Source organism: Myotis nattereri (assembly GCF_964212035.1).
Source record: "Myotis nattereri genome assembly, chromosome: 2".
Classification (NCBI taxonomy): domain Eukaryota; kingdom Metazoa; phylum Chordata; class Mammalia; order Chiroptera; family Vespertilionidae; genus Myotis; species Myotis nattereri.
Window position 1 is genome coordinate 196,703,173 of NC_138076.1, and position 25,305 is coordinate 196,728,477.

The 25,305-nt window shown below is 40.5% G+C and overlaps 2 protein-coding genes and 1 pseudogene across 3 annotated transcripts in view; 2 read left to right on the top strand and 1 right to left on the bottom strand.

Annotated features, from left to right (window-relative positions):
• Positions 1-241: 241 nt before the first annotated feature.
• Positions 242-6,445, top strand: SNRPF (small nuclear ribonucleoprotein polypeptide F). Its single transcript, XM_081084359.1, has 4 exons — positions 242-376; positions 2,248-2,373; positions 5,641-5,705; positions 6,312-6,445. The coding sequence occupies exons 1-4, from the start codon at positions 374-376 to the stop codon at positions 6,376-6,378; spliced, it is 261 nt and encodes an 86-aa protein (XP_080940485.1). The 5' UTR covers positions 242-373; the 3' UTR covers positions 6,379-6,445.
• Positions 6,446-7,326: 881 nt separating this feature from the next.
• CCDC38 (coiled-coil domain containing 38) overlaps positions 7,327-25,305 on the bottom strand; it is a gene marked incomplete at both ends in the record, with an annotated part of 34,501 nt that continues 16,522 nt past the window's right edge. The window contains 7 exons of the mRNA XM_081084033.1: positions 7,327-7,440; positions 9,558-9,651; positions 12,217-12,422; positions 13,170-13,370; positions 18,357-18,492; positions 19,727-19,878; positions 21,442-21,505. Of these exons, the coding sequence (XP_080940159.1) occupies positions 7,327-7,440; positions 9,558-9,651; positions 12,217-12,422; positions 13,170-13,370; positions 18,357-18,492; positions 19,727-19,878; positions 21,442-21,505 (967 nt within the window). The remainder of the gene's footprint in view (positions 7,441-9,557; positions 9,652-12,216; positions 12,423-13,169; positions 13,371-18,356; positions 18,493-19,726; positions 19,879-21,441; positions 21,506-25,305) is intronic.
• On the top strand, positions 13,806-15,189 carry LOC308512548 (PPP2R1A-PPP2R2A-interacting phosphatase regulator 1-like; annotated as a pseudogene). Its single transcript has 2 exons — positions 13,806-13,812; positions 14,232-15,189. The product of its transcript is annotated as a PPP2R1A-PPP2R2A-interacting phosphatase regulator 1-like (transcript).

Consider the following 25,305-nt stretch of genomic DNA (forward strand, 5'->3'; position numbering starts at 1 on the left):
GCCCCCAGATCACAGAATCTGAGGGAAAATGAAGAAGGAACTGGAGAGCCCCGAACTCGTTCTTCAGAAACCCCGCCGGCCTCACTACCGTCGCGGTCTCGCAGGGGGCTCCCTGGGAGTCGAGGCGCGGAAGGCTCCAAAGCGCGCAGCATCGCTGGTTGCTAGGATACACTGCTCACCATCTCCTCCAATCAGCACATACCTCTTTGCGTCCAATCATAGGAGCGGAAGAGCAATAGTCGGAGGTAAAAGGTCACGCTGCTTTTAGGCGGCCATTTCTCGCGGTCCGAGCTGGGGTAGGCGCTCCAGGCACCAGGGACGGACAAGAGCTGGGTCGGCGGCGAGTAGCCTACAGCATTTGCTCGTCGTCGCGATGGTAAGGAGGAAAGAGAAGGGATGGCGTCTCCAGAGAGACGGGGAGAGAGAGCGCGCGCGCGGGGGCTCCGCGTCGCTGGGCCTGGTGGTTGATTCGCGCCTTTCCCATTCATCCGCGTGAGGCGCTGCGCGGGCGGGCGGCAGCCCTTTCTTGGCGGCTCCGGGGTCTGAGGCGCGCGCCCCTCCCGCTGCCCCCCGCTGCCCAGGAGTGCCCCCGCTCCCTTCCCCTCGGCTTCGTTTTGAATCCGAGCCCGAGATATCCTCGCTGGCTGGGGCCGCAGGGTCGGGGTGAGCACGAGGAGGTGTCTCCCGTCCCACTTGGAAATGAAAGCCCGCTTCCATTCCATGCTGCTGGGACTCGCAGCGCTCTGAACGCAGAGCCCAGGCTCCGGAGCATTCCTTTGTTCATGTAACGAATATTTACCGAGTGCCTGCCACCTGCTGTGCTCGGCGGTAGGACGATGAGGTGAAAAGCACTGATGCCGACCTTGGTCTGGGTTAAGTCTGTCGGGCGTGGGAGACAGACGTTAATCAAACAACAGCAGAAATATATAGAATTACAAATAATCCGTGCTAAGAAGGAGGCAAGCCGGCTGCTGGAAGGGGGCGCGCGGGTACCTTGGCAGAGCGGTCAGGGAGAGCATCCCCGGAAGGGGAGGGGTTTAGCCTGAAACCTAAATGACGGGAAACGCAGCCCCTTAACGAGCTGGAGGGAGCGTGTGCCGAGCCCAGGAAACGGGAGCATTGGTTGGCCCTGAGGCCGGAAGTAAGGCTCGACCCCTTGGAGGCATGGACAGAACGCCAGTTTCTTGCATGAATGGTGGTTATGACTCTAACGGTTAGAGTCAGGCTAGACCTCTCAGGCCACATGGGGAGGTCTGGATTCTATTCCAACTGCAGTTGGGAGCCATTGAAGCATTTTCAGCAGAAACATGATGTGATAAAAAAAATAACAGTTGCTGTGTGGATAATAAGTTGGAGAAAGACAAGAGTGGAAACTGGAGACTCATTGGGAGGTGATTGCAGCAGTCCCCTTGTCCCTAGGTAACTCTGAATGTGCTTTTTTATTATTATTAAAAAAAAAAAGGTTTAGTAGCTAAGCTTCTTGGTTCTTTGGGCTGATGGGTAAGCAGACGGAGGAAAACAGTGTGTGATTACTACGGATACTACTGCTTTGCTGAATAAACAAACATTAAGTGATAGCTCACATGTAAGAGGCACTGAAGTCAAGCAAGACCCAGTCCTCGTTCCTAGGATTCGAGCAAAAGACAGTCTAGTGCCCCTGCTTCCCTCTGTAGTCGCATATTGGGAGTTAGTCTGACAGCACTGAATTGTTGGTTGCTTCATTCTTCCCTGCTTGTTCCATAGGTAGTCTCCTCTGCCTAGAACAGCTGTTTTTTTCCGCTTGGGAATCCATCGCATCCTTTGAAATGGGAGCGTTGCTTATTTCAGGCAACCTTTCCTTTTCTCTTAACACTGGATTGGGTTGGTCCCTTGTACATAGCATATCTCCCCGTACAACCTTGCAATAGTCTATTTGTATGTGTTTTGCCCTTCTCCCGCCTACTGTGAGCTTCTTGAGGACTGGGACTGTCACCTGCATTTTTTTTTGTAACGGCCTTTGCCTTTGTTTCTTTGTAACCTGGAACAGTGAGTGATGTTTAATAGCTCTTGTGTTTCCTAAGGAAATAGTGAATACTTGTATACATTTTGATGGTTGAAGAGGAAATTGGCTAACTGGGTATTTAAATATTTTTGATGCTCTTTAACAAATAAAAGTGATGCCATAAAAATTAGTGATTTGGTAACAGAGTAGGTGGCGGGCACTGAGCTCTGGAAAATAATTGAGTTCTTTTTTTGTTCTTTGTGCAGAGTTTGCCCCTCAATCCCAAACCTTTCCTCAACGGATTAACAGGAAAGCCAGTAATGGTGAAACTTAAGTGGGGAATGGAGTACAAAGGCTACCTGGTATCTGTAGATGGCTATATGAACATGCAGGTAAGCTAAAGAATTACAAAAATCACTAAATTGCACTTCTTTTTCTTCACCTTATTCCTCTAAGGTTTAGTGTGACGTATGAGAATGCAGTTAAATTGATAAAGCAAAAATTCAGGGGAAAAAGCCAAGATCAGGGAGGATGTGATGAACTGCGTATGAGACATGTTAAACCAAAATACAGCCCCAGATTTGACCCTAGTTGTTAAAAGTAAGAAGAGCTTGGACATTTGATTCCTATTGCCAGAACGGGAAAACACAAATTTGCAGAAAAAGAAAAACCTTTCTCAGCACTTAACTCTGAAAAAATTTTTTCAAGTAAAATTCTTACTTTAAAAAAAATTTTTTTTTATTGATTTCACAGAGGAAGGGAGAGGGAGAGAGATGGAAACATCAATGATGAGAGAGAATCATTGATTGGCTGCCTCCTGCATGCCCCCTACTGGGGATCAAGCCCACAACCTTGGTATGTGCTCTTGACCGGAATCGAACCTGGGACCCTTCAGTCCACAGGCTGATGCTCTATCCACTGAGCTAAACCAGTTAGGGCAAATTCTTAAGTTTTTAATGAATGCTGAAAGTACAACATCAGAGTAATTCCATAAAAGGATTTCTTGAGGGAAAAGACATATCAGCCAAGTGAATTGATCAGCTGACTGCATGTCTGTTACATCAGCTTCTGTGAATATTTCTGTGAACTTTTAAAAAATTGTGATAACAAAATGTGCCACTTTCACCATTTTCAAGTGTATGACTCAATCCCACATGAAATCCATACCCATTAAAATACAGTAAGTCCCCATTTCCGCTGTCTCCAGTCCCTTGGTATATACTGTTCTTTCTGTCTCTATTGAAGGTACCTCATATAAATGGAATCTTACAAATTTGTCCTTTTGGCTTATAGCATAATATTTTCAAAGCTCATTCATGGTGTAGCATGTATCAGAATTTCTTTTTATGGAAGTAATATTTCATTATATGTATACTCTGCATTTTAATCTATTCTGTTGGACATTTGGATTATTTCCCCATTTTGACTAGTGTGACTAATGCAGTGAACATGGCTATACAAATATCTGCTTGAGTCTGTTTTTAGTTATATATCAGAAAAGTAATTGCTGGATCATACAGTAATTCTTTGTATAATTTCTTGAGGAACAGCCATACTATTTTCTACCTGAACAGATGATGCTCATGTCCCCAAGATTTATATAGAGCATGGTTTGGCCTGTGCCCTCTTGCAGTCTGGGACCCCTCAGGGGATGTCAAGAGAGCTGGTTTCAGCCCGATCCCTGCAGGCCAGGCCGAGGGACCCCCCCACCAGTGCACAAATTCATGCACCGGGCCTCTAGTATCTCAATAAAAGAAGGGAGTAAAGAATACCCACCAAATATTTGGTTTTAAAAGTAATGTAACTTTATTCAACAATAAAGAATAATTTTTTTAAAAAGTAATATAAGTTCCTAGTGAACTTGCCAGTTTTGAAGTAACGTAACTACATTGATGATGCCTTTGAGTTTGTCCTCTTAGCACATATTTATTGAGTGCCCATTATATGGATTGTGATTTTTAAAAATTAAAAGTTTATTACCTGTATGTAGAAGAAAGCTAAACATTTTGATCTAAAATTAGAGTAGTATAGTTCCCTAACTATAAAGGTTACTTTTTCAAAACTTTTAAATGTTGAACATTTAACAGTTGAAACATGAAGGCTATATCAGACCTCAAGTCTCCGCAAATCCCTGTATAAAATATTTTATCACATAGTAGATATGTAACCCACAGCCAGAATAGTAAAGAAAATGTTGCATTTAAATACTTATGAATGAGTATCAAATCCCAGTTCCTAAAGTGTTTTGGATCAAAATAAAGTATAGTTGTTATAATACTTAGCTTTAGGCTTATAATATAGTGATTTTATATCTATCTAGCTACCTAGGGTGTCCCAAAAAACATGTTAATACACACCTTAACAGCTGATAGTTCAATTGCTGTTTCTTTTCAGCCAGACTAAGCTTTGAACAAAGGAGATTCATCCTAAAATGCTACTGGAAGTTTGAAAATGTAGTTGAAGTACAAACACTGCCTTTATAATTCTTCAAAGTGTGTCTCCCAAAAATGTATACACACTTTAACAGCTGATAACTCACTTAATTTTCACTCCTTTTCAGGTTTAACTGATTTGAAATAATGAGTGAAGCCAAATTAAGCTTTGAACAAAGAAAATTTATCCGCTAGACTTTTTTATGGGGATACATAAAAGAGAGTTTATGGTACAAAACTGGCAACAAAATGATTCTTGGTGCTTGCTATTCCATTCCTTCGCATTATCAGCAGTAACTGGACCAGATTTGGTCATCAGTTTGAAAGCAGGAGATGACAAAACAAATTATTCATGTCTGGAGATTTTTTCATTTTGAAAATGAACTGTATGTTAATAAACACTGACTTTATAATCATTCAAAGTATGTGTACATTTTTTAGGACACACATATATATGTGTGTGTGTGTGTATATATATGTATAGATATATATATATACACGGACACACTGTGTGTGTGTGTGTGTGTGTGTGTATGTATAGATATACACACACACACACATGCCTTAGAGTGATCATGATGAATCTAGTAAGCATCTGTCACTATACAGAGTTATAGTGATATTGATTATATTCCCTGTGCTATAGATTATATCCTAGTGATTACTTTATAACTGGGAGCTTGTAAGGTTACTCTATTGTCTAACCTCCTTTTTAAGAACATATTTTCCTGTTTTTTAGCACGTAATTAAAAAAAATTCTTCAAGACTTTGGTTTGGTGATGACTAATATGAAAGTATTTTAGCCATAACTTTTGTACATCCATTAGGTTCCTCAATATGATACTATAGTATAAAGTTAGTATTCCAAGAGAAGTTAATTTCTGCTTTGGAAAACTTTAGTCAACTTATTCATAATTTGGGAGATTTCCTTCCTTGACATGTTATTCTAATGTCTACTAGAAAGAAATATTACACAACTGAGAGATTTAAAAAAAAACTATGTTGAAACAATTTTTACTGTATATTCTACATACATCAAATGTTAACTTTTACCTAATATTTATATGAAACCATATGTACTACATTAGTAATAGAAAACTAATATTAATTATAGATAAATATGAGTTGATATAAAAAGGTCTCAGTTAACAAGTTCTCTCACCGGTTTTAGGTGTGTCTTAGCTATTTTCCTTCTGTATCATTAATATATTTTCTTTTTATTTAAAGCTTGCAAACACAGAAGAATACATAGATGGAGCCTTGTCTGGACACCTGGGTGAAGTTTTAATAAGGTAACAGAGCAGCAGTAGTATATGTAAGGAATTACTGGTGAACATTAGAAATAATCTGTGTAAAAAAACTAATTTAGTGCCTCAGTTTCAGAATTACTTTTTAAAAACGCTGTTAATTTACCAAATTATTCTACAACTAGACTTCAAGAGTCTGAAATTGTTAAACTTGTCAAAGATTTAAGTATTTTGGAGCTATTCATCCTTAAGATGTTTCTAGTATTGATATTAAACTTTCTGGTTTTAGCTATAACCTTTTTTAGTGGTTTTAATTAAAAGAGCTTGGTTTTTAATTGTAGTTGGGTCTGGCTGCTGCTAGGATTTTTAGTTAAACTCATTTTCTAGAACTAACTTTATACCTTCAAATTCTAGTCATTCCCTTTGGAAGATCATAAAGATACCATTTTATAACAACCACATGGTGAGAAAATAAGTGCCATGTGCTTTGTAAAAAATCAGTGGTAAAGCTTTAAAAAGAGAAAGGAAAAAATGCTATATTATAAATTTAGCAGTCAGTATTTTTGTAATGAAAAAAACCTAGTAAGTATAAATCAGATATTACATTGTTTCCAGTTGGAACAACAAAATGAACTGTTTTTCTGTTTACAGGTGTAATAATGTCCTTTATATCAGGGGTGTTGAAGAAGAGGAAGAAGATGGAGAAATGAGAGAATAGCATCTTTTGTGGGAAATTTCTTTTTATATATATTTCTAGACAATAAAAATTTGTTTTTTCAACTTGACTTGTGAACTATTACATGCAAAACTCAATATTGAAACAACTGAAAAATTATTTACAGAAGGAAGGCTTTAAAAGCTATCCAATTTCATTGAAGTTGATTTTCTTTCGTAAGCCCAATGTTCTTGCTTTTTTTTTACAAAGGAGAGTTATTTATATGCTTTATAAATGTTTATGAAGATGAATTACAGCCCTTTTCTTGTACTTATATATTAACTGAGACCTTTTAAAAGCAACTGCTTCTTTTAAAGTTTTTTGAGCCATTTTTTTACATGTATACAGTGAACTATTTTCTTTGTATCAATATATATATATATATATTTTTTTACTTAGTAATAGACAAATTACAGTGTACGCTTAAATAGTATACACATATAGCTAAAATGAAACATCAACAAAAATGAAAATGATTGTGGATATACAGCACAACAGAAATTGTGAACTGACATTTAGGTTGAAGACAGTTGGGTTTGTTCATTTAAGAGGATTAAGTTTCTGAACAGTACTCCTTAATATGAATTAAAAACCAGTCTCACAATTATGTTCTGAGACATAACCTCAAAGTCTTATGTCAGAGGATACCACTATTGCGGTTTAATGGTCATTAACCGTATAGTTACATCAATAAAATAACTTTGGATGTGTATCCCCAACTTGGACAAATCGAAGTATAGGTGTATAATGTTTAGAATAATACTTAGGCAATGGATAATAAAAAGCCTTCAACAAAAGGAAATAACTCCCCATTTCCAATCCTATAACCTTTGGAACAAGGGCATGTCTAAATCACATTGATTAGGCAAGCATATGGGGCAGAATATTGCCATTACTGTAAACCAGAATCTTTAAAATATGCCTAAAACATTTTGACCTTACTGCTTCTATTCAAGTGAAAAAATACTCTTCCTCTATTGATTTTACTCTTGTATCCTTGACTAAAAGTAGTCGATGTTTGCTATCAGATAACGGTTTTGAACGACAGACAAGTTTTCTTCCCAGCTGAAACAAAAGAAATAATATTCTTTAGAATAATCTTTTTCTATTGAAGTATAAGTAAAATACTAATATTAACTTGATTTTTCCAAGGAATAATACGGCCTAAAATAGTAAATAGTCAATTACATAGGGATTGATTTTTAAACATTCGTGAAATGGAGGCTCTTGGAGGTGTTCCCACCAGGATAGGCTTAGGGAAATCCTTAGTTTCACACCTACTCATTTTCTCTGGGGCATATACTCAATTATATCATTTTTAGTCTTTCCTTTGTAAACTTTTTGGTTTTGCTTTGACAGCTGAATTTGTATCAAATAGATGACAAAACTATGATATTCTATTGGACTTGAGATTTGATGAGGCATCTCTATTGTGTCTCAAAAGGAGCACTATCCCTATGTGAGACTGTCCTTTGCATTGCAGAATGTTTGACATTCCTGGCCCCAGTGAACTAAATGACAGTAGAGTTCCTCCCCATAATTATAGCAACAAAAATGCCCTTAGGGGAACGGAACCCCTGAATTCCTTTCCTAAAGTCAGAATTTTTTATCTGAGAAAATTTCCCGTGATGAAGTATCCCAACTGGGTAAGAACTATCACAGGTTTTCATACATTGTCAGTTTATCAGATCACCATTTTTATTTTCTATTTTCTTCCCAGGTTTAGTTTTCATTCTCATTTTTAGTCTGTTTACAAGCATTTGTTGAGTACCCCCTGTGTGCTAGGCAATAGAGATACAGAGGTCATAAAACTCATTCATGGTCTAGAACAGGGGTGGGCAAACTTTTTGACTCGAGGGCCACAATGGGTTCTTAAACTGGACTGGAGGGCCGGAACAAAAGCATGGATGGCGTGTTGGTGTGAACTAATATAAATTCAAAGTAAACGTCATTACATAAAAGGGTACGGTCTTTTTTTTTTTTAGTTTTATTCATTTCAAACGGGCCGGATCCGGCCTGTGGGCTGTAGTTTGCCCACGGCTGGTCTAGAAGGAAGGATATATTTTTAAATAATTTCAATTTTGTGGGTTTAGTGGAGTGTATACATGTGGAAGAATGATGAATGGTTAATCCTCTCTTGGGAGGAAGAGGACAAGTCAGGTGTTCATAGAACACCTGAACTAGAGAGATACAGACTCCTTAAGATGAAATGTTAATATAAATAAAATAAGGTAATCATTACCTTTTGATACACATATTTATAATTACCATACTTTGGAACTTTTTTCAAGTCCTTACCTCAAAAGGCTGGTTGTGAGGTGCACAATAAGCATTCACTATGGGTTAGCTATCACTGTGTTAACAATCAATTTCCACATTATCTTTGTAGATAGCCATGAAATTGGGTTCCTAGAATATATTTCAGACCCAGAGCTAGAGGAGGGAGAGTAGCATATGGAAACAAAAGGCCCTCCACACTCGGTGCGGAGACCGACCGGAAGCTCTCTGCCCAATCCCAAACTTCTTATTACAGGTGATCTTGCAATATACAGAACCTTGGCTTCCAGTCCTGATTCGTCTTTTATATCTGGAGTGACACTGGGGATATAATTTTAACTCCAACTATTAATGTCATTATTTTTACAATGTGAGGGTTAGAAGACCCGGTTATATGTAATTCTCTAGCTTCACTATTTCCATTGTTAAGTGAAAGAAGCAAGATTATCAGCTACCATTAAGAATAATTGACATAAATGCATAGGATATTTCCAGAAGGATGCAGATGAAACTGTTAGCAATGATTATTTCTAGGGCGGGGGGAACTAAGGATGACAACTTTCACTGACTACTCTTGTATCTTTTGAACTTTGAACCATATGCCTGTACTACCTATTCAAAAAATTAGTTTTTAAAGTTATCTGGTTTCGTGAACCTGGAAGGAAAAAAAAAGAGGAAGGGACAAGTTTCTTTTACTGAAAAGTAGGCCTAATGGAGAACTGTTACCCAGTAATTTGAATTATTCTAAAAGTAACAAGGAACCAGAGAGAGACCAATTGAAGCTGAGCAAGAAAGACTACTGAAGTTTTATCTGGATAAATTCGGTGAAGTAGATATTCTGTTTTTATACCACAGAAGCACTCACACTTTGATGTAGCTGGACCTATTAATAGCAACACACGAACCTTTTTCTTTGGTTGTGCTACTGCTCTTTCCAGAGCAGCTTTTAGCCTTTCTTCTTGGTGTTTTTGTTTTTCTCTCATTTTCTCTTCACGAAACCTGTCAAGAGGGGAAAATGTTCTAACTATAAGTCACAGAAAGTAAATGACCAATCTAAATATTTCCATTAAGGTTAAATGAAAGTAATAATTCATCTTCACCCATAACTATGGCTTTTGAATATTCAAGTGAAATCTCAATAACACATCCGATTTGTGTTGAAATGGGAAGAAATTGCATGCCACCATTTTGGAAGAAGTAAAAATCTATCCCCTCTTGGTCTAAATAAGCACCTCAGTAAAGCCTTCTCATCACTCAAACTCAGCACGTCACAGTTCATCTGTACAATGGCCACTTGAATTAACTTCCAGTTACCCAACCCTCCCTTAAGTCTTCTTGAAATATACAAAAAAGTACACCAGCCACAAATGTGTAGTTCAGTGAATTACCACAAAGTGCATTTTCCAGTTAATCTTTTTGAATGGTATTCTCAAATTAAGACCAACAAATGCAATTTGTCTTGTTTTCTTTCGGGTTGTGAGGATAAAATTTGATGACCTAGACCCGTGGTCAGCAAACCGTGGCTCATGAGCCACATGTGGCTCTTTGGCCCCTTGAGTGTGGCTCTTCCACAAAATACCATGTGCGGGTGCGCACGTACAATGTGATTGAAACTTCGTGGTTCATGCGCAGAAGTCGGTATTTTGTGGAAGAGCCACACTCAAGGGGCCAAAGAGCCGCATGTGGCTCGCGAGCCGCGGTTTGACGAGCTGCAGTTTGCGGACCACTGATAGACAATCTTTCTACTCCAATGCTCGATGCAGAATAGGCACTCAATAAGTGATAGCTATTTCATGGACATATTTAATTTTAAGAGTTAACATGTGTTAAATACTTTCATGCCAGATCAGATATTATGTTAGGTGCCTCCAAACTAAAATTCTCTGGATAAGAACAATAAACAATTGGAATTAGATTCATGTATCACTACTGAAAATAAGTTGTAATTATCCTTGGATAACTATTTTCTGCTGAAAAAAAGAAGTGGCCCTAGCTGTTTTGGCTCAGTGGATAGAGTGTTGGCCTGCAGACTGAAGGGTCCCAGGTTTTTAGTCAAGGGCACATGCCCAGGTTGTGGGCTAGATCCCCAGTAGGGGGCGTGCAAGAAGTACCCAATTAATGATTCCCATGATTGATGTTTCTATCTCCCTCTCCATTCCTCTCTGAAATAAAAAATATATGTTAAAAAAAAAGATACAAGTGTTATTAGTGTAATTATAGGTCATGTAATGGAAGGAGTAATCTTTATCTTAAAATTTTTAAACATTTGCTTTATATTTGATAAAACTTCTCAATATCACCTTAATCTATTCTGGGCTTCATTTTTATATGTGGGAAGCAGTATCCCACATGCACCAGTAATATAGTAAGCAGTAACAAAATATCTAATATTAATGGCTAATCTTACTATGTGCCAAACATGCTTTATTGCTTTTACATAGGTCATTTAATTTAATCCTCACAACAACTCTATAAGTCATTACTGCTATTTTACAGATAAACTGGAAGTTGCATCTGGTGAACTTTCTGATCTTCTGGTTCCTTTCCTCCTCAGTGCTCATGTTCCATTGGTAATGGCACATTTATTTCTTAACTAGAGACCCAGTGCACAACATTCATGCACTGCGGGGGGGCGGGCGGCCTGGGGGGGGGGGGATATCCCCTCAGCCCGGCCTGTGCCCTTTAGCAATCCGGGAGCCCTTGGATGATATCTGACTGATGGCTTAGGCCCGCAGAGGCAGGAGAGGCTCCTGCCACCGCCGCTGCACTCGCCAGCCATAGCCCGGCTTGTGGCTGAGTGGCACTCCCCCTGTGGGAGCGCACTGACCACCAGAGGGCAGCTCCTGCATTGAGCATCTGCCCCCTGGTGATCAGTGTGCGTGATAGCAACCGGTTCTGCTGTTCAGTCTATTTGCATATTACCCTGCAGGATCAGGCCTAAACCAGCAGTCGGACATCCCTCTCACAATCTGGGACCGCTGGCTCCTAACTGCTAGCCTGTCTGCCTGCCTGCCTGCCTGCCTGATGGCCCTTAAGCGCCTCTGCCTGCTGTCCTGATCGCCTCCAACTGCCCTCCCCTGCTGGCCTGATGGCCCCCAACTGCCTTCCCCTGCTGGCCTAATCATTCCTAAATGCTTGCTCCCTTATGCTGGCCTGATCTCACCCCTAACTGCTCCCCTGCTGGCCTGATCACCCCTAATTGCTTGATCTCCCCTGCAGGCCTGATGGCCCCTAACTGCTTGCTCCCCTGCCCGCCTGATCACCCCTAACCGCCTCTGCCTCGGCCCCTGCCATCGTGGCTTTGTCTGGAAAGAAGTCGGACGTCCAGAAGATGTCCAGTCAACCTGGTCTAATTAGCATATTACCCTTTTATTAGTATAGATAGTATTTGGTGAATGTGTTTTCCCACTAAAAAATAGTTCTATGAGGAGGGCAGGGCAGTGGGTTCCTCCCACTGTGTCTCTATGTGGTTATCTTTGCCATATAATAGAGACTTGCTAAATGTGGAATCCAAACAAATACAACTACTCATTAAGACATCCACTACATTTATATAAGACGTACTTTTGCCGTCGTTCTTTTTGTTTTATCCTCTCAATTGCCTCCACATTTTCTTTGGGAATGGCATCAATGAGATCACTCAGTTCCACCAGGCGAGACTCTACTTTTACCAGCTTTTGGAGTGGGTTGAGGCTGCCAACCTCACTATCTCCGATGCAGAATTTGTAGACTTGATTAATTTTTTTGCTAAGAGAGTCTATTAGTTTTTCCTGAGAGTGAGAAGAAAAGGAAAGCAGAAAACAACATCACATCACTATTTGCTTGTTCAGTAAATGTAAAGTTCTGTTTTACTATAGTATAATGAAAAGGCTTTTATATAATACTGTTTTCTTTAAAAGAAAAACTTCAGTGTGACTTAGAAGAGTGAGAAAATGCAGCAATGATATTTATAACAATTTATAGACAGATCATTGCTACAGTAACACCTTGGATTATTTTCTTTAAAAATATTTTATTCTAGGTATAAAAGTAATTGTGATTTTTAAAAAAATGTTTTTGTGTATCTGATTCCCTGGGCATTCATGTAGAGGTGACATACACATTTAAATCCTGTTTTGCCACTGCAATGCCTTTCCTTGCAGCACTGCAGGTAAGCCTCCCTTTTTTTGCACTTCTTAGTCTAATTGCTAAAACTGTAATCATCCTGTCTAATAGTTATTTGCATGCATGCCTTATCTCCCTGTCTAGACTGTAAGCACCTGGAGGGCAGGAGCTATTTCTTAGGTTAACACTTATACCTAAAACAGCACCTTGCACATAACTATGCACTTACTAAATGTTTGCTGAATAAATGAATGCATTCTCTCAGAGGAAAAGAACAGTTACAAGAAAACAGATGCCCTGGCTGGCCTACCAAAGCCTTTGGGGAAGTTTAAATTTCACTCTCTCCATTGGGAAGTCATGGCAGTATTCTAGTCTAAACAGAGGCTTAGGCCAAACCTTGCTGATCCCTGTACCTGGCTACTCCTTCGTTTTAACACGTAGTTGATATGCTCGAGCTTGTAGGTAACTTGTTTCGGGATGTGTTTCGGGACCGAAAGATAACTCTCATCCTCATTCTCTTCTGGGGGCTCAGCATTCGCAGTTAAGAGGGTCTCAATAAACTGCTGGGCAAGGTTAAGGTGTCTCCAGAGAGCATTCTGCCCGAATGCCTGCTTCTGCTCAAGAAGATGAGAATCACCATGAAGCCAAGGAGGAAAAAATAACACTCAAGACAGATGTGGCTCCTGGAGTCGTGGGACTCCGTACAGAGCCACCAACAGTTACAGGTCAAGATCTATTACCAGGAGGCGACTTCCAACAGCTTGTTTCTCCCACCTCCTACTTTAACCACCTTTCCAATGGTTCTATTTACCATAAAGCCCCCCGTTTTTCAAATTTTTTTCTATTTCCTATTTATATTAAAATATGCTTTTTAAAGAAAACTTAGGGACGTCTGAAATAATATAAAAGGAACAAGTAAAAGAACAAAGCAAAAGTCCTATTTGCCATTCAGCTTCTTTTTTTTCCTCTCCCTTTCTAAATAACACCTACTGTATTTCCCATTTATATTAACAGCACATTTCGTTAGAAAACTTCAGAAACACAGAAAAATGAAAGGTAAAGTAACCCATCAAAGGACGGAAGTATACATTGGATGCGAAAAAACAATATTGCTGCAATGTGAGTCATTTCAAAAATACATTGAACACTAGTTCTCAGAAAAAGCAACTTTAACATGAGAATGGTTAACTGATGGAAATTTCTGAAGGAGACTTCTTGAACACTTAAGCCTTTTAGAGATGGATGGGCAGTGGCCTTTTTTTGTTGTTTTTTTAAGTTCCTCCTGTCAAACGAGAGGAAAAGACAAGGAAAGATGTTTTCTTAAGGTAAGAACGGCATGAGAAATAGCAGCAGGGGGCGAGGTTAAAGAAAATACTCATGAAAAAGAGATTGAGGGCCTGGCTCGAACGAGCACGAGCACGAGGGCAAAGGAAAGGGGAGCTCCAGATGCAGGCCTGCACCGAGACCGCTGACAGGTTCTGGCGGCCGGCGCCTGCGGCGGTCCTGGACTGCGGGGAACCGGAGCCCCAGCTCTCGGAGCACCGCCCCGCCTCCCTGGCCCCCGACAGGAACGGGAAAAGATGGAGCTAGACCTGGAGCTGCCTCGGGGCACGGGCGGGAGCCCGGCGGAGGGCGGCGGCAGTGGCGGCGGCGGCGCCCCCCCCCTCCCCCCCCCCCCGCCCAGGTCTAATAGCGCCCCTCTGATCCTCGGCCTCAGGGACACTTGCCGGTGTTCCAGGCCGGGGCGCCGAGCGCGAGGTGCAACAGCACCATGTTCCCGAACCGCCCTGGCCTGCTGCTCCCAGCCTCCCCGGTCCGCAGGCACAGCCGCCCATTGCAGCAGATGCAACAGGAGGAGGGCATGGACTTGATCAACCGAGAGACCGAGGTGCAGAACGCCGTGCAGATAAGCCACTCCTGGCAGGAAAGTTTCAGCCTGAGTGACAACGATGTGGAGAAATCCGCCTCCCCGAAGCGCATCCGTTTCATTCCGGTGTCACCAAGCACCATCTGCCCCCACCCGGGGAATCGCGAAGCAGTGCTTTTCGCCATCCTTGCAAAGTTTTGTGAGTAGCCACGGATTGCCTCCAAGTCCGATTCCCAGCCAACGACCCGATTTGCTACTCGAAGAAGCCAGAGTCCCATTAATGGCATTAGACCAAGTGTTCTTGGGCCATTGAAAAGAAAATGTGAAATGGAGACTGATTATCAGCCAAAGAGATTTTTCCAGGGCATCACCAACATGCTGTCTTCTGACGCCGCGCAGCTGTCAGATCCTGGTGTGTGTGTCTGTCTTCTGATGCCCTGGATGGAAACAGCAGCAGGACTGGCTCTTCCTGTAACTCCAAAGTCAGCGCTACCACCGACTCCCCGGAGTCACCTGCCCAGGCGGCCTCTCCATTTATTCCAGTAGATGAACTTTCACCTAAGTGACTCACCCACCCATCCCTGAGACTCGGTTGTTTTGTTTTGTTGTTGTTGTTTTTTTTTGCAATGGAGAGAAAAATCAAGTTGGATTAAGCACTGAACTTTGTCAATTAATTTGAGGCTATTTCCTATTTGACCCCTTTTCCTTTTTTGGAATTTCCTGAACTGAACTGTTGGTATTCTAGAGAACTTTTATGTCAGGTTCCTGCGGATTACTTCAGTGTAGTAATATTTTCAGACGTTTCCCCAATAAGTGTGTTGAAGCATACATCTTTACGCTGCTAATATGTCTAAATACATACGTTATCCCTTGATTTAAAAAAAAAAATAATTGAGAGCTCTATTTATTTATGGGATGATTAAGTTCTGATGCAAATATAAATGTTGAATAATAATAATAAAAAAAAGATGCAGGCCTACTCTTGACAGAGAAACCAAATGTCAATCCAATCCCTGGAGCTGCCACAAGGTGGCAGGCCCAGCCCAGAGCTCGGAGGAGGAGGGGCTGCCGGGGGAGGTGTGCCTGCTTCCTGAGGTTCAGTGGGGCAGGATGGTGGAAGACTACCAGGATAAGAGCATTGGATGCCTTCCAACAGAATGGGAAGTGATCCGACCAGAGCAATAGATAGAAGGAATCATTGTTATCAAAATTGGATAGGAATGGGGAGATGTCTAGATGTCATTTAAAGTTCCTTTCCAACTCAAGGATTCTGTAAGCCTTATCCATGTCACATTCTACTGCGTGCTTAATGTAAACAACTCCCAACTGAACTGGATCAGTGCCCTATTGAAAGGAAAATTAAACCAGAGGTGACTACATTCTGCAAATTAAATGATGGAATAGCTTACATTCCATTTCATGTCCAATGAAAGTGAGCAAATAGCTGCTACACAAAATGGATGAATCTCAAACATAATGTTGAGAGAAAGAAGCCAGGCAAGCCAGGCATGTTACACGGTTCCATCTATCTCAAGCTCAGTGGTCACCTTCAAAAGCATGGAAGTGAGGGAGAAGTGAGGATAGTGGTCACCTTCAAGGGATGGCAAGAGGCTTCTGGGAGTGCTGATCATGGTGTCTTCCCTGATCTAGGGAGCGGTACGGGGCTGTGCTTACTTTGAGAAAATTCTTTGAGAGGTACACTTATGATTTGTGCTCATTTGAATATTACATGAAATCTATGCCTGAATTTAAAATTTTACTCTCAAAGTAATATATTGAATTAATGAAAAGAGTTTTTTAGGGGATTAAGTACAGTTAGGAGTGTGGAAGTTTTGAAAGAATAAAATTGATTTCATAGATCATAATTGACTATAGTGCCAAAGTAACTGATAATTTTGTGAATTTCAAAATTAGGTGCAACTGTTTATTTACTCATAAAAAATTATGTTTTGCAAGTGTTGAGATCTGAAAGAATGGGAATGGGAAAGCAAGAAAATTCTAAGAAAATAATACTTTCCCCTGACAATTTGTTTGCTCTCTTCCCCCTTCCCACCCCAGCATTTTACATCCCTAAGAGAGAGTGCTTTTTCCCAGAGAGGGTAATACATGAATGCCAAAATTACACCTGTGACCGCAATCTCAGTCCTTTAAAAGTAATTTTCAGATAAACTGTACAAGGTCGCCTCAAAGTTTAAGAGTACTGAAAATGCTACATTTTTTATAGCTGCCCTAAACTTGGATGGAAGGGGCTTGGTGGGAAGGAGGGGCACTATCACATTATCTGACATTTTTCATGTCAATCAGCTTCAGCATTATTTAAGCAAAATTGAAGGGTGAAAACAACCCAAGTATCCATCAGCAGATGAATGGATAAATAATGTGGTAAATAAATACAATAGAATATTTTTCAGTCATCAAAGGAATTCTGATACACACTACAACATGGATGAACCTTGAAAACATGCTAAGTGAAATAAGCCAGGCATAAAAGGACAGCTATTGTGTGATTTTGTTTATATGTGGTACCTAAAGTAGGCGGATTTATAGAGGAAGAAAGTAGACTGGGAAGATAGAGGAATGGGGAAATACTATCATTGTTTAGTGGATACAGAGTTTCTATTTGGGATGATGGAAAATTCTATAAATAGTGGTGAAGGTTACACAATATTGTGAATATATTTAATGCCATTGAATTGTAATACTTAAAATGGATAAATGGTAAATTTTATGTTATGTATATTTTATCACAATTTTAAAAAATGGTTTAAAAACCAGCATTGAAGAACTAAAAGGTAGCTAGCACCACACTTCTTGTTCTATCAGTGTGCGACCCGACCATATCCCCTCCTCACTCAGGGTGCTGTACCACCCTAGGAAGTGTGTGTGTGTGGGGGAAGGGGTGCTTTTGGTAACCCTGCCTACCAACAGGTAGGGAAGGACAATCATCGACTGATACAGTTCCCCCAAATCTACTTCTGCTTGAAAATCAAGTTCATAACCATAAATGTGATGTTAACCTCACATATCAGCATGAATTTTTATCTTGTGATTTTTACAAGAAAACCAATGCTAGTTGGAGTTGTGGGTCTAGAAACTAACCTAATCATTCATTCAACAAACATTTATTGAGCACCTCCTGTAGGGACACTAAACTTAGCCAAGAAGGGTAAGAAATCCCTGCCCTCGAGGGGTTTGCATCCAGCTGGGAGAGACTAGCATGTAAATAAGTGAGTACATTAGTGTGTGTTACAGGTCTTCCCATAATGACTAACTACACAAGCCCCGGAGGGCCAAAATTTATCATAAGCTCAGTGTTGGTCAGATATTCCACTGTGTTGATTCAGTCCTTCCTCTGTCAATTATTTACTCCTTAAATTTCTACCAAAATGATCACAGGCAGTAAGCTACTTCATATGTACAATATGAGTGTACTAGTATACACTCTGCCTAAAAGAAATGTTTTTATGGGGGAAAAATCTCAACATCATACTTGGTCATAATTAGAGCAACATTTTAAGAGAACCCCACTGCCAATTTGAATGCTTTGTGTCTTACTACGTAAGTGGACTGTTACGTACTGGCAAGATTATTCCAAGCTGGTTTTCTGCCTGTGTCATCAACCTGAGGCTTGCAGTTTACTGTTCATTCTCCCATTCCAGTGCTTAGGACTGAGGTAAATGCAAATTCTTGTCATGAGCCAAAAATAAGATTGCTATAGGCAAAGAATGCTTACCTGGGCATCTGAATTAAATTCTCCAAAACTAAATAGCCTGGACCTTAACTCCAGCTCTGCTGCTTTTTCCTCTTCTCTCACGCAGTTATCTCTAAGCACTTCCTTCTGCTCCAAAAGGAACTCGATGTTTGAATTTCTATGACAAAAGAAAGAGGCTTGTCTGTAATGTGTGGTTTGATGCAATAAACCATCACTCAGGAGCATCAACACTCTTCCAGGTCATGTGTTAGCAGCTTACGTCCAGCAAGCCAAACCCGAGATTATATGTGAAGACATTGCCAACACACACGCAACTTCTCAGGTTGAAATGAGAAGCATGCCCAGGGGCTGTTTTGAAGCACCGTCAGTCCGGAAGCATTTTCTTCCCCTCTCCTACTTCCCTGACTCCCCCAGCAGAGAGCAGCAAAGCTGAGGTGTCGGGAATTCAAGTTGTGGTGAGATCTTGTTGTCTGTGTTCCCAAACTAGGGTTCAAAATAGAGACCCCTGACTCCCTCACCTAGACATTCTGATAGAGATCTGGAGATGGGTTAGGACATGGGTCCCCTTTTCCTGCCCAACCACACCCACCGTCCCTCAAAATCATAGGGGCACCAGAGCTGTAAGGACTGGGAGAGAGGAGACATGGATTAAAAGGATACATGAGTGGTAACAGGTGGCTGTGAGAGTATGATTTTTAGGTTCATAACTTCTGAACAAGTTAATCTGTCCCAAAGTTCAATGAAGTTGAATGTTTAAGAAGATTGCCACCTTCTGGCCCAGACGACTTCTGAAAAAGCTTCTACACAGTTTTAGAATAGGTAGATACAAAGATCTGTTCTCTGCGACTCGGAGCTGTTTACCGAGATAGTAATAATATGAAATTTTACAATAGGAAGGAGTGTTGTGAGTCATCAAATAAGCCTCCTTCCCCTGACAGAAGTCCCTTTTATCACAGCCCTGATATGTTGATATCACATTACAAAATGATACAATATTTAAGTCACCAAGAAAAGCTGTTTTGCTGAGGAGAGTCACAGCCAAGGAAAATGCATTTGTTAGCACTAATTCCAAAGCATGGTTTGATTAGCCAGATGATAGGGCAAAAATGGGTGTGAACAAAGGCTAAGGCAGCAAGTGACCCTTCCGTTCTTTTGAATCTTTTATTATTGCTAGTTAGGAAAATATTTTGACATGCGAAAGGAAGTAGGGACTAAACTGAAACTAAAGCCAGTCTATTCTGTGTACATATAGCTCTTCATACAAGACAATGTAAATATCGTTCATAAACATTTCACCTTAAATCCAGAGAGACGACCAGGAAGGACCACTCGTGAATAAGTTGGTTAGAATTCGCGTAATAGGATAAATCTACTTGTTTTCAATGACTTACATTTTATCTTGTAAAAATTTTTCTCTTTTATTCACTTCTTCAAGGTTTTCATCTACATCTTGGGAATACTGTACCAAGGTCAGGTTCTGCTCCTCCAGCTCCGTGAGGACCTGAAGTAGCTCTTCTGGTTCTTTGAAATACAGCTCTGGCTCCTAGTGAGTCAATAATGAAGAATAAAATTCACTTAACACCATGCTGCCTAGGTACACGTGAGTTACCTAGAAAAACGCATTCTGGAATACCAGGCTGACTGTGAGGGAGGTGTGGGTGGAGATGGCAGAGGAGCCTTTCCACAGGAGAGCTGGCCTCAGGAAGGGGCTTTGGAGGTGGAAGGGGAGATGAAAGGCGTTGGGAAAGTGGAAGCAGAGGGTGAGGAAAAAGAAGCAAGGACGAAGCAGAAGAGGGAGGGCAGGAAAAAGGGAAAGGGGTCTAGGGAAAGGCAAGGGAGAAGAAACAGAAGGAATATAAAGATAGGAGGCTACATGAAGGCCATTTTCTCCCCTAATTTTAATTATTTTACATTTTCCAAAATTTTATGTGTAAGTATGCATTATTTTAAGTAAATTTAATTTTTATACACCCGTATTAATCATATTTTCCTATAGCCAGGGGGTGAAAACAACCTAAATGGCTATCAATGAATGAATGGATAAAGAAAATGTGCTATATCCATACAATGGAATGTTAATCATAAAAAGAAGGCAAGCCTGTCGCATGCTACAACATGGATGAACATGGAAGATACGCTAAGTGAAACCAGTCACAAAAGGACAAATACTGCATGACTCCACTTTTATGAGCTATCTAAAGTAATAAAACTCTTACAACAGTGGTAGCCAGGAGCTAGAGGGAGAGGGTTAGACGAGTTGTTCAATGAGTATGGAGTTTCAGTTTTGCAATATGAAAAATTATAGGGATCTATTGCAAAAGCGTGTGCATATAGTTAACACTACCATACACTTAAAAATAGTTACGATGGTAAATTTTGTGTTTTGTTTTTTTTTTACCGCCACGAGAAAAAAAAATGCCTTGGGTAAGGTGTGTTTTATATAATAATAGATGGTGTTTTAAAGTGTTTTTGGCCCTGGCTGGTTTGGCTCAGTGGATAGAGTGTCGGCCTGTGAACTGAAGGGTCCCGGGTTTGATTCCAGTCAAGGACAAATGGCCGGGATGCGGGCTTGATCGCCAGTAGGGGGGTGCACAAGAGGCAGCTGATCAGTGATTCTCTCTCATCATCAATGTTTCTCTCTCCCTCTCCCTTCCTCTCTGAAATCAATAAAAATATATATAAAAAAATAAAGTGTTTTGTGTTCCTTTTGAGTTTCTGTAGTCATATTTAGGGTGGGAGTTAGCTCAGAGTCAATCTTATAGCCATGAAGGGCTATTTTGTTGAAGGTCCATTTATCTTACAGTTCAGCTCCTCAATATATCTCAAGCCCTAATGAAATGATAAGCAGCCAGGAAGTGGCTATTTTTTACAGGAAAACTGTAGGTAATATGTCTCCCAAATTATTGCCTACTTTAGCATTTTTTTTTTTTTCATAAAATGTCTCATGACAAAGATGAACTATATATACAACTGAGGAGCAGTATAAAAATCATATTTTTCTTCTGGAAAGTTATGGAATATTTGAAATAGAAAATTTTAATTTCAAAAGCAGAAATGAATATTTTACCCAACACAATATTTAAATCAAGAAATATAATCTGGTTACCATTTCAAAGTCTATTTCATCATCTATCAAGCATTCCAAACTGTCTTCTGAACTTTCAGATTGGCTGTAAAAGAAAAAAGAAAAAGATGCCTGATTTCTGAGTCATTTTCTGTCAACAGGTTTGCTTTCACTTCTAAATTTTCTTTGGAACCTCAACCTAATTTTTGTTCAATAGCCTGCTTAGCCTTTTAGGGGACTGCTTATTTCAGGAAGCAATGGATTCCATGAGTATGTCAAAGAAAACTAGATTCATCCAGACAAGGGTGACATATGCAAACAATGAGACCACCAGGAAGAGCTATCCCAGACAGTACCAATTATTTGAGGTGCATCTGTAGAGTCAGGTAATTTTCTTAGAGAAACACATGACAACCTACATTACACATCCATTTTGTTCACTTTAACTCAGTCTTCTTGAAAAACTGAATGTGCCTTAGTGCTCAAAACCAAGCTTGTACCCCTGAGTGATACCATATTTGCTTTTTAAAGAGCAGGTTTTATTTTTAAAAATATCTTCCAATGAGAAAATGTGGGCTGTAGAGTGATAATTGACATCATTAAAGAATAATTATGTGGCTCTGGCAAAACTCTTTAAGAAGGATATATTGAAAATGATTGCAATATTAAAGAAGTAGGAACTTTCAAGTAGAGGTCAGTGATGATGGGGAAAGTGAGTAAATGGGTTGGAGGAGGGAGGACAGTTAGATACATGAAAGAATGAAATCATGGAAACCAAGATTAGAAAGGATGAAAGGACAGTCTACAGACTGAGAGGAAATATTTGCAAACCACAAAGTCACAAAGTACTAGTATCTAAATATGTAAAGAATTCTCGAAAAACCAAGATGGCGGCATAGGTAAACACCGGAAATTTCTGCCTCCCACAACAACTTCAAAAATACAACGAAAAGACAAAACGGATATCATCCAGAACTACAGGAAGGCTGGCTGAGTGGAAATTCTACAACTAGAAGGAAAGAGAAAAGCACACTGAGACTCAGAGGAGGTGCGGAAGTAAAGTGCAGAGGTACAGAGGCTCGAGAGCGTGCGGAAAGGGGCTGGCACCTGAGGACGTGGCTGTCTTTTTGAATCGGGAGGGAGTCACAAGCCCCCGACTGCTCTGAACTCCAGTTCCAGGAAGTCTCTGGGGACCCAGGACTCATACGGGGAGAAACTGGACTGTCTGGCAGCAGGCAGAACTCAGAACTCGAGGGCGACCTTCCCTCAGAGGTGCTTGCAGCAATTACCGGGACACTGAGACACGGGGCCCCTTAGGGCAGGGCTGAGGATCTGCCATAGTTGTTTGCTCCACCCTGTTGATTTCCTGAGACCCCGCCCCACCCAGGCTGCAGCAGAGGCTTTTGCATATGAATGCCCTGGCCCTTTGCAATCTGAAAATTACCTAACAAATTGCAGCTGGGCCAGACAGACCCAGAACTTCCAAGAGAAGGCCCAAGGCCCCACAGCAGCTTGCATTGCTTCACAGCTGGGCCTTATCTGGGCACCTCCAAACTCCAAAAAAGGAAGGGGAATCTGCAGTTCTCTTTGTAGCTCCTGCTGAGTAGCCTCAGGCAGAGGCTAAATTAGCACCTCCTTAAATCCAAGAGCCAGTGTACCCAGTGGTCAGAGTGGAACCATCCAGATCACAACTCCTCAGATCCATAAGGGACACACTCAGGGGGCAGACTCAGTGAGCACCAAAGCCCCACTGAAGCAAGTTTGGCCCCAAAAGGGTGTCTTCAGCACAGAAGTTCTCCCACTGCAGACACAGCTGATTCTCACAGCCAATTGGCCTGGAGGTCAATTCCTCCCAGTGATACCTACAACAATCAAGGCTTAACTACAACAAGACTGTGCACAAAGCCCACAAAGGGGTGCACCAAGAGTATCCACCTCAGGTAATTGGGGAGGCTGAGCCACTGGGCCCTATAGGACACCTAGCACACAAAGCTACTCTACCAACACAGGGAAGCATAAAAAATGTGGAGACAAGAAACAGGTCACAAATGACAGAAATGGAGGAAAGCAAACGACTGGATATAGAGTTCAAAACCACGGTTATAAGGGTTTTCAAGAATTTTCTGGAAAACGTCAATAAATTTAATGAGACCCTGGAGGATATGAAAAAAGACCAACTAGAAATTAAGCATACACGGACTGAAATAAAGAATAATATACAGAGATCCAACAACAGACAAGAGGATCCCAAGAATCAAGTCAAAGATTTGAAATACGAAGAAACAAAAAATACCCAACCGAAAAAGAAAAAAGAATCCAAAAATATGAAGATAGTGTAAGGAGCTTCTGGGACATCTTCAAGCGTACCAACATCCAAATTATAGGGGTTCCAGAAGAAGAGAGAGGGCAAGATATTGAAAACCCATTTGAAGAAATAATGACAGAAAACTTCCCCTACCTGGTGAAAAAAATAGACTTACAAGTCCAGGAAGCGCAGTGAACCCCAAACAAAAGGAATCCAAAGAGGACCACACCATGACATATCATAATTAAAATGCCAAGAGCAAAACACAAAGAGAGAATCTTAAAAGCAGCAAGAGAAAGAAAGCCAGTTACCTACAAGGGAGTACCCATACGACTGTCAGCAGATTTCTCAAGAGAAACAATGCAGGCCAGAAGAGAGTGGCAAGAAATATTCAAAGTGATGAATAGCAAGAACCTACAACCAAGATTACTTTATCCAGCAAAGCTTTCATTCATAATTGAAGGTCAGATAAAGAGCTTCACAGATAAGAAAAAGCTAAAGGAGTTCATCACCATCAAACCAGCATTATATGAAATGCTGAAAGGTATTCTTTAAGAAGAGGAAGAAGAAAAAGGTAAAGATAAAAATTGTGAACAGCAAATACGTATCTATCAACAAGTGAATATAAAAATCAAGTGAATAAAAAATCTGATGAACAAAGTAAATTGGTTAATATACTAGAACCAGGGGCATGGAACGGGAGTGGACTGACAATTCTTGGGGGGAAAGGGGTGTGGGGGTGCAGGAAGAGACTGGACAAAAATCGTACACCTATGGATGAGGACAGTGGGAGGGGTAAGGGCAGTGGGTGGGGTGGGAACTGGGTGGAGGAGAGCGATGGGGGGAAAAAAAGAGAAACAACTGTAATAATCTGAACAATAAAGATTTCATAAAAATAAATAAATAAATAAAATGATTTCTATTAAAAAAATAATAATTCTCAAAACCCAACAGTTAATCCAGTTGGAAAATGAGCAAAAGACATGAACGAACATTTTACCTAAGAGGATATAAAGATGCAAACAAGCTCATGAAAAGATGTTCAACACCATTAGCTACTAGGGAAATGCAAATCAAAAGCACAGTAAGTTATACACATCTATCAAAATAGTTAAAGTATGAAAACAGTGAAAATACCAAGTACTGGTGAAGAGGTAAAGAAACTGGATCCCTCATACATTGCTGGTGGGAATGTAAAATGGTACAGCCACTGTGGGGAATAATTTGGCAGTTTCTTTAAAAACTAAACTTGCATTTACTATCATCTCAGCAATTATATTCTAGGCATTTATCCTAGAGAAATGAACTATGTTACACAAAAAGTTGTATAAATATATTTACAGGAATTTTATTCATTATAGCCCCAAATTGGAACCAATCTAGATGTTCTCCAGTGAGTGAATAATTATGGGCCCAGTATGCTTCCGCTGCACAACTCTGCTCTCTCAGTGAGTGAATAATTAAATTGTAGTGTGTCCATACTACTCAGCAAAAAAAAAAAAAAAAAAAAGGAACCAATTATTGATATACCCAACAGCTTGGATCAATCCTCAGAGAATTATACTTAGTAAAACATCCAATCCCAAAAGGTTATATACTGT

Coding starts and splice junctions, on each gene's coding strand:
- SNRPF (XM_081084359.1), top strand. Junction 2,374..5,640: donor ATGGCTATATGAACATGCAG/GTAAGCTAAAGA, acceptor TTTTATTTAAAG/CTTGCAAACACAGAAGAATA. Junction 5,706..6,311: donor CTGGGTGAAGTTTTAATAAG/GTAACAGAGCAG, acceptor TTCTGTTTACAG/GTGTAATAATGTCCTTTATA.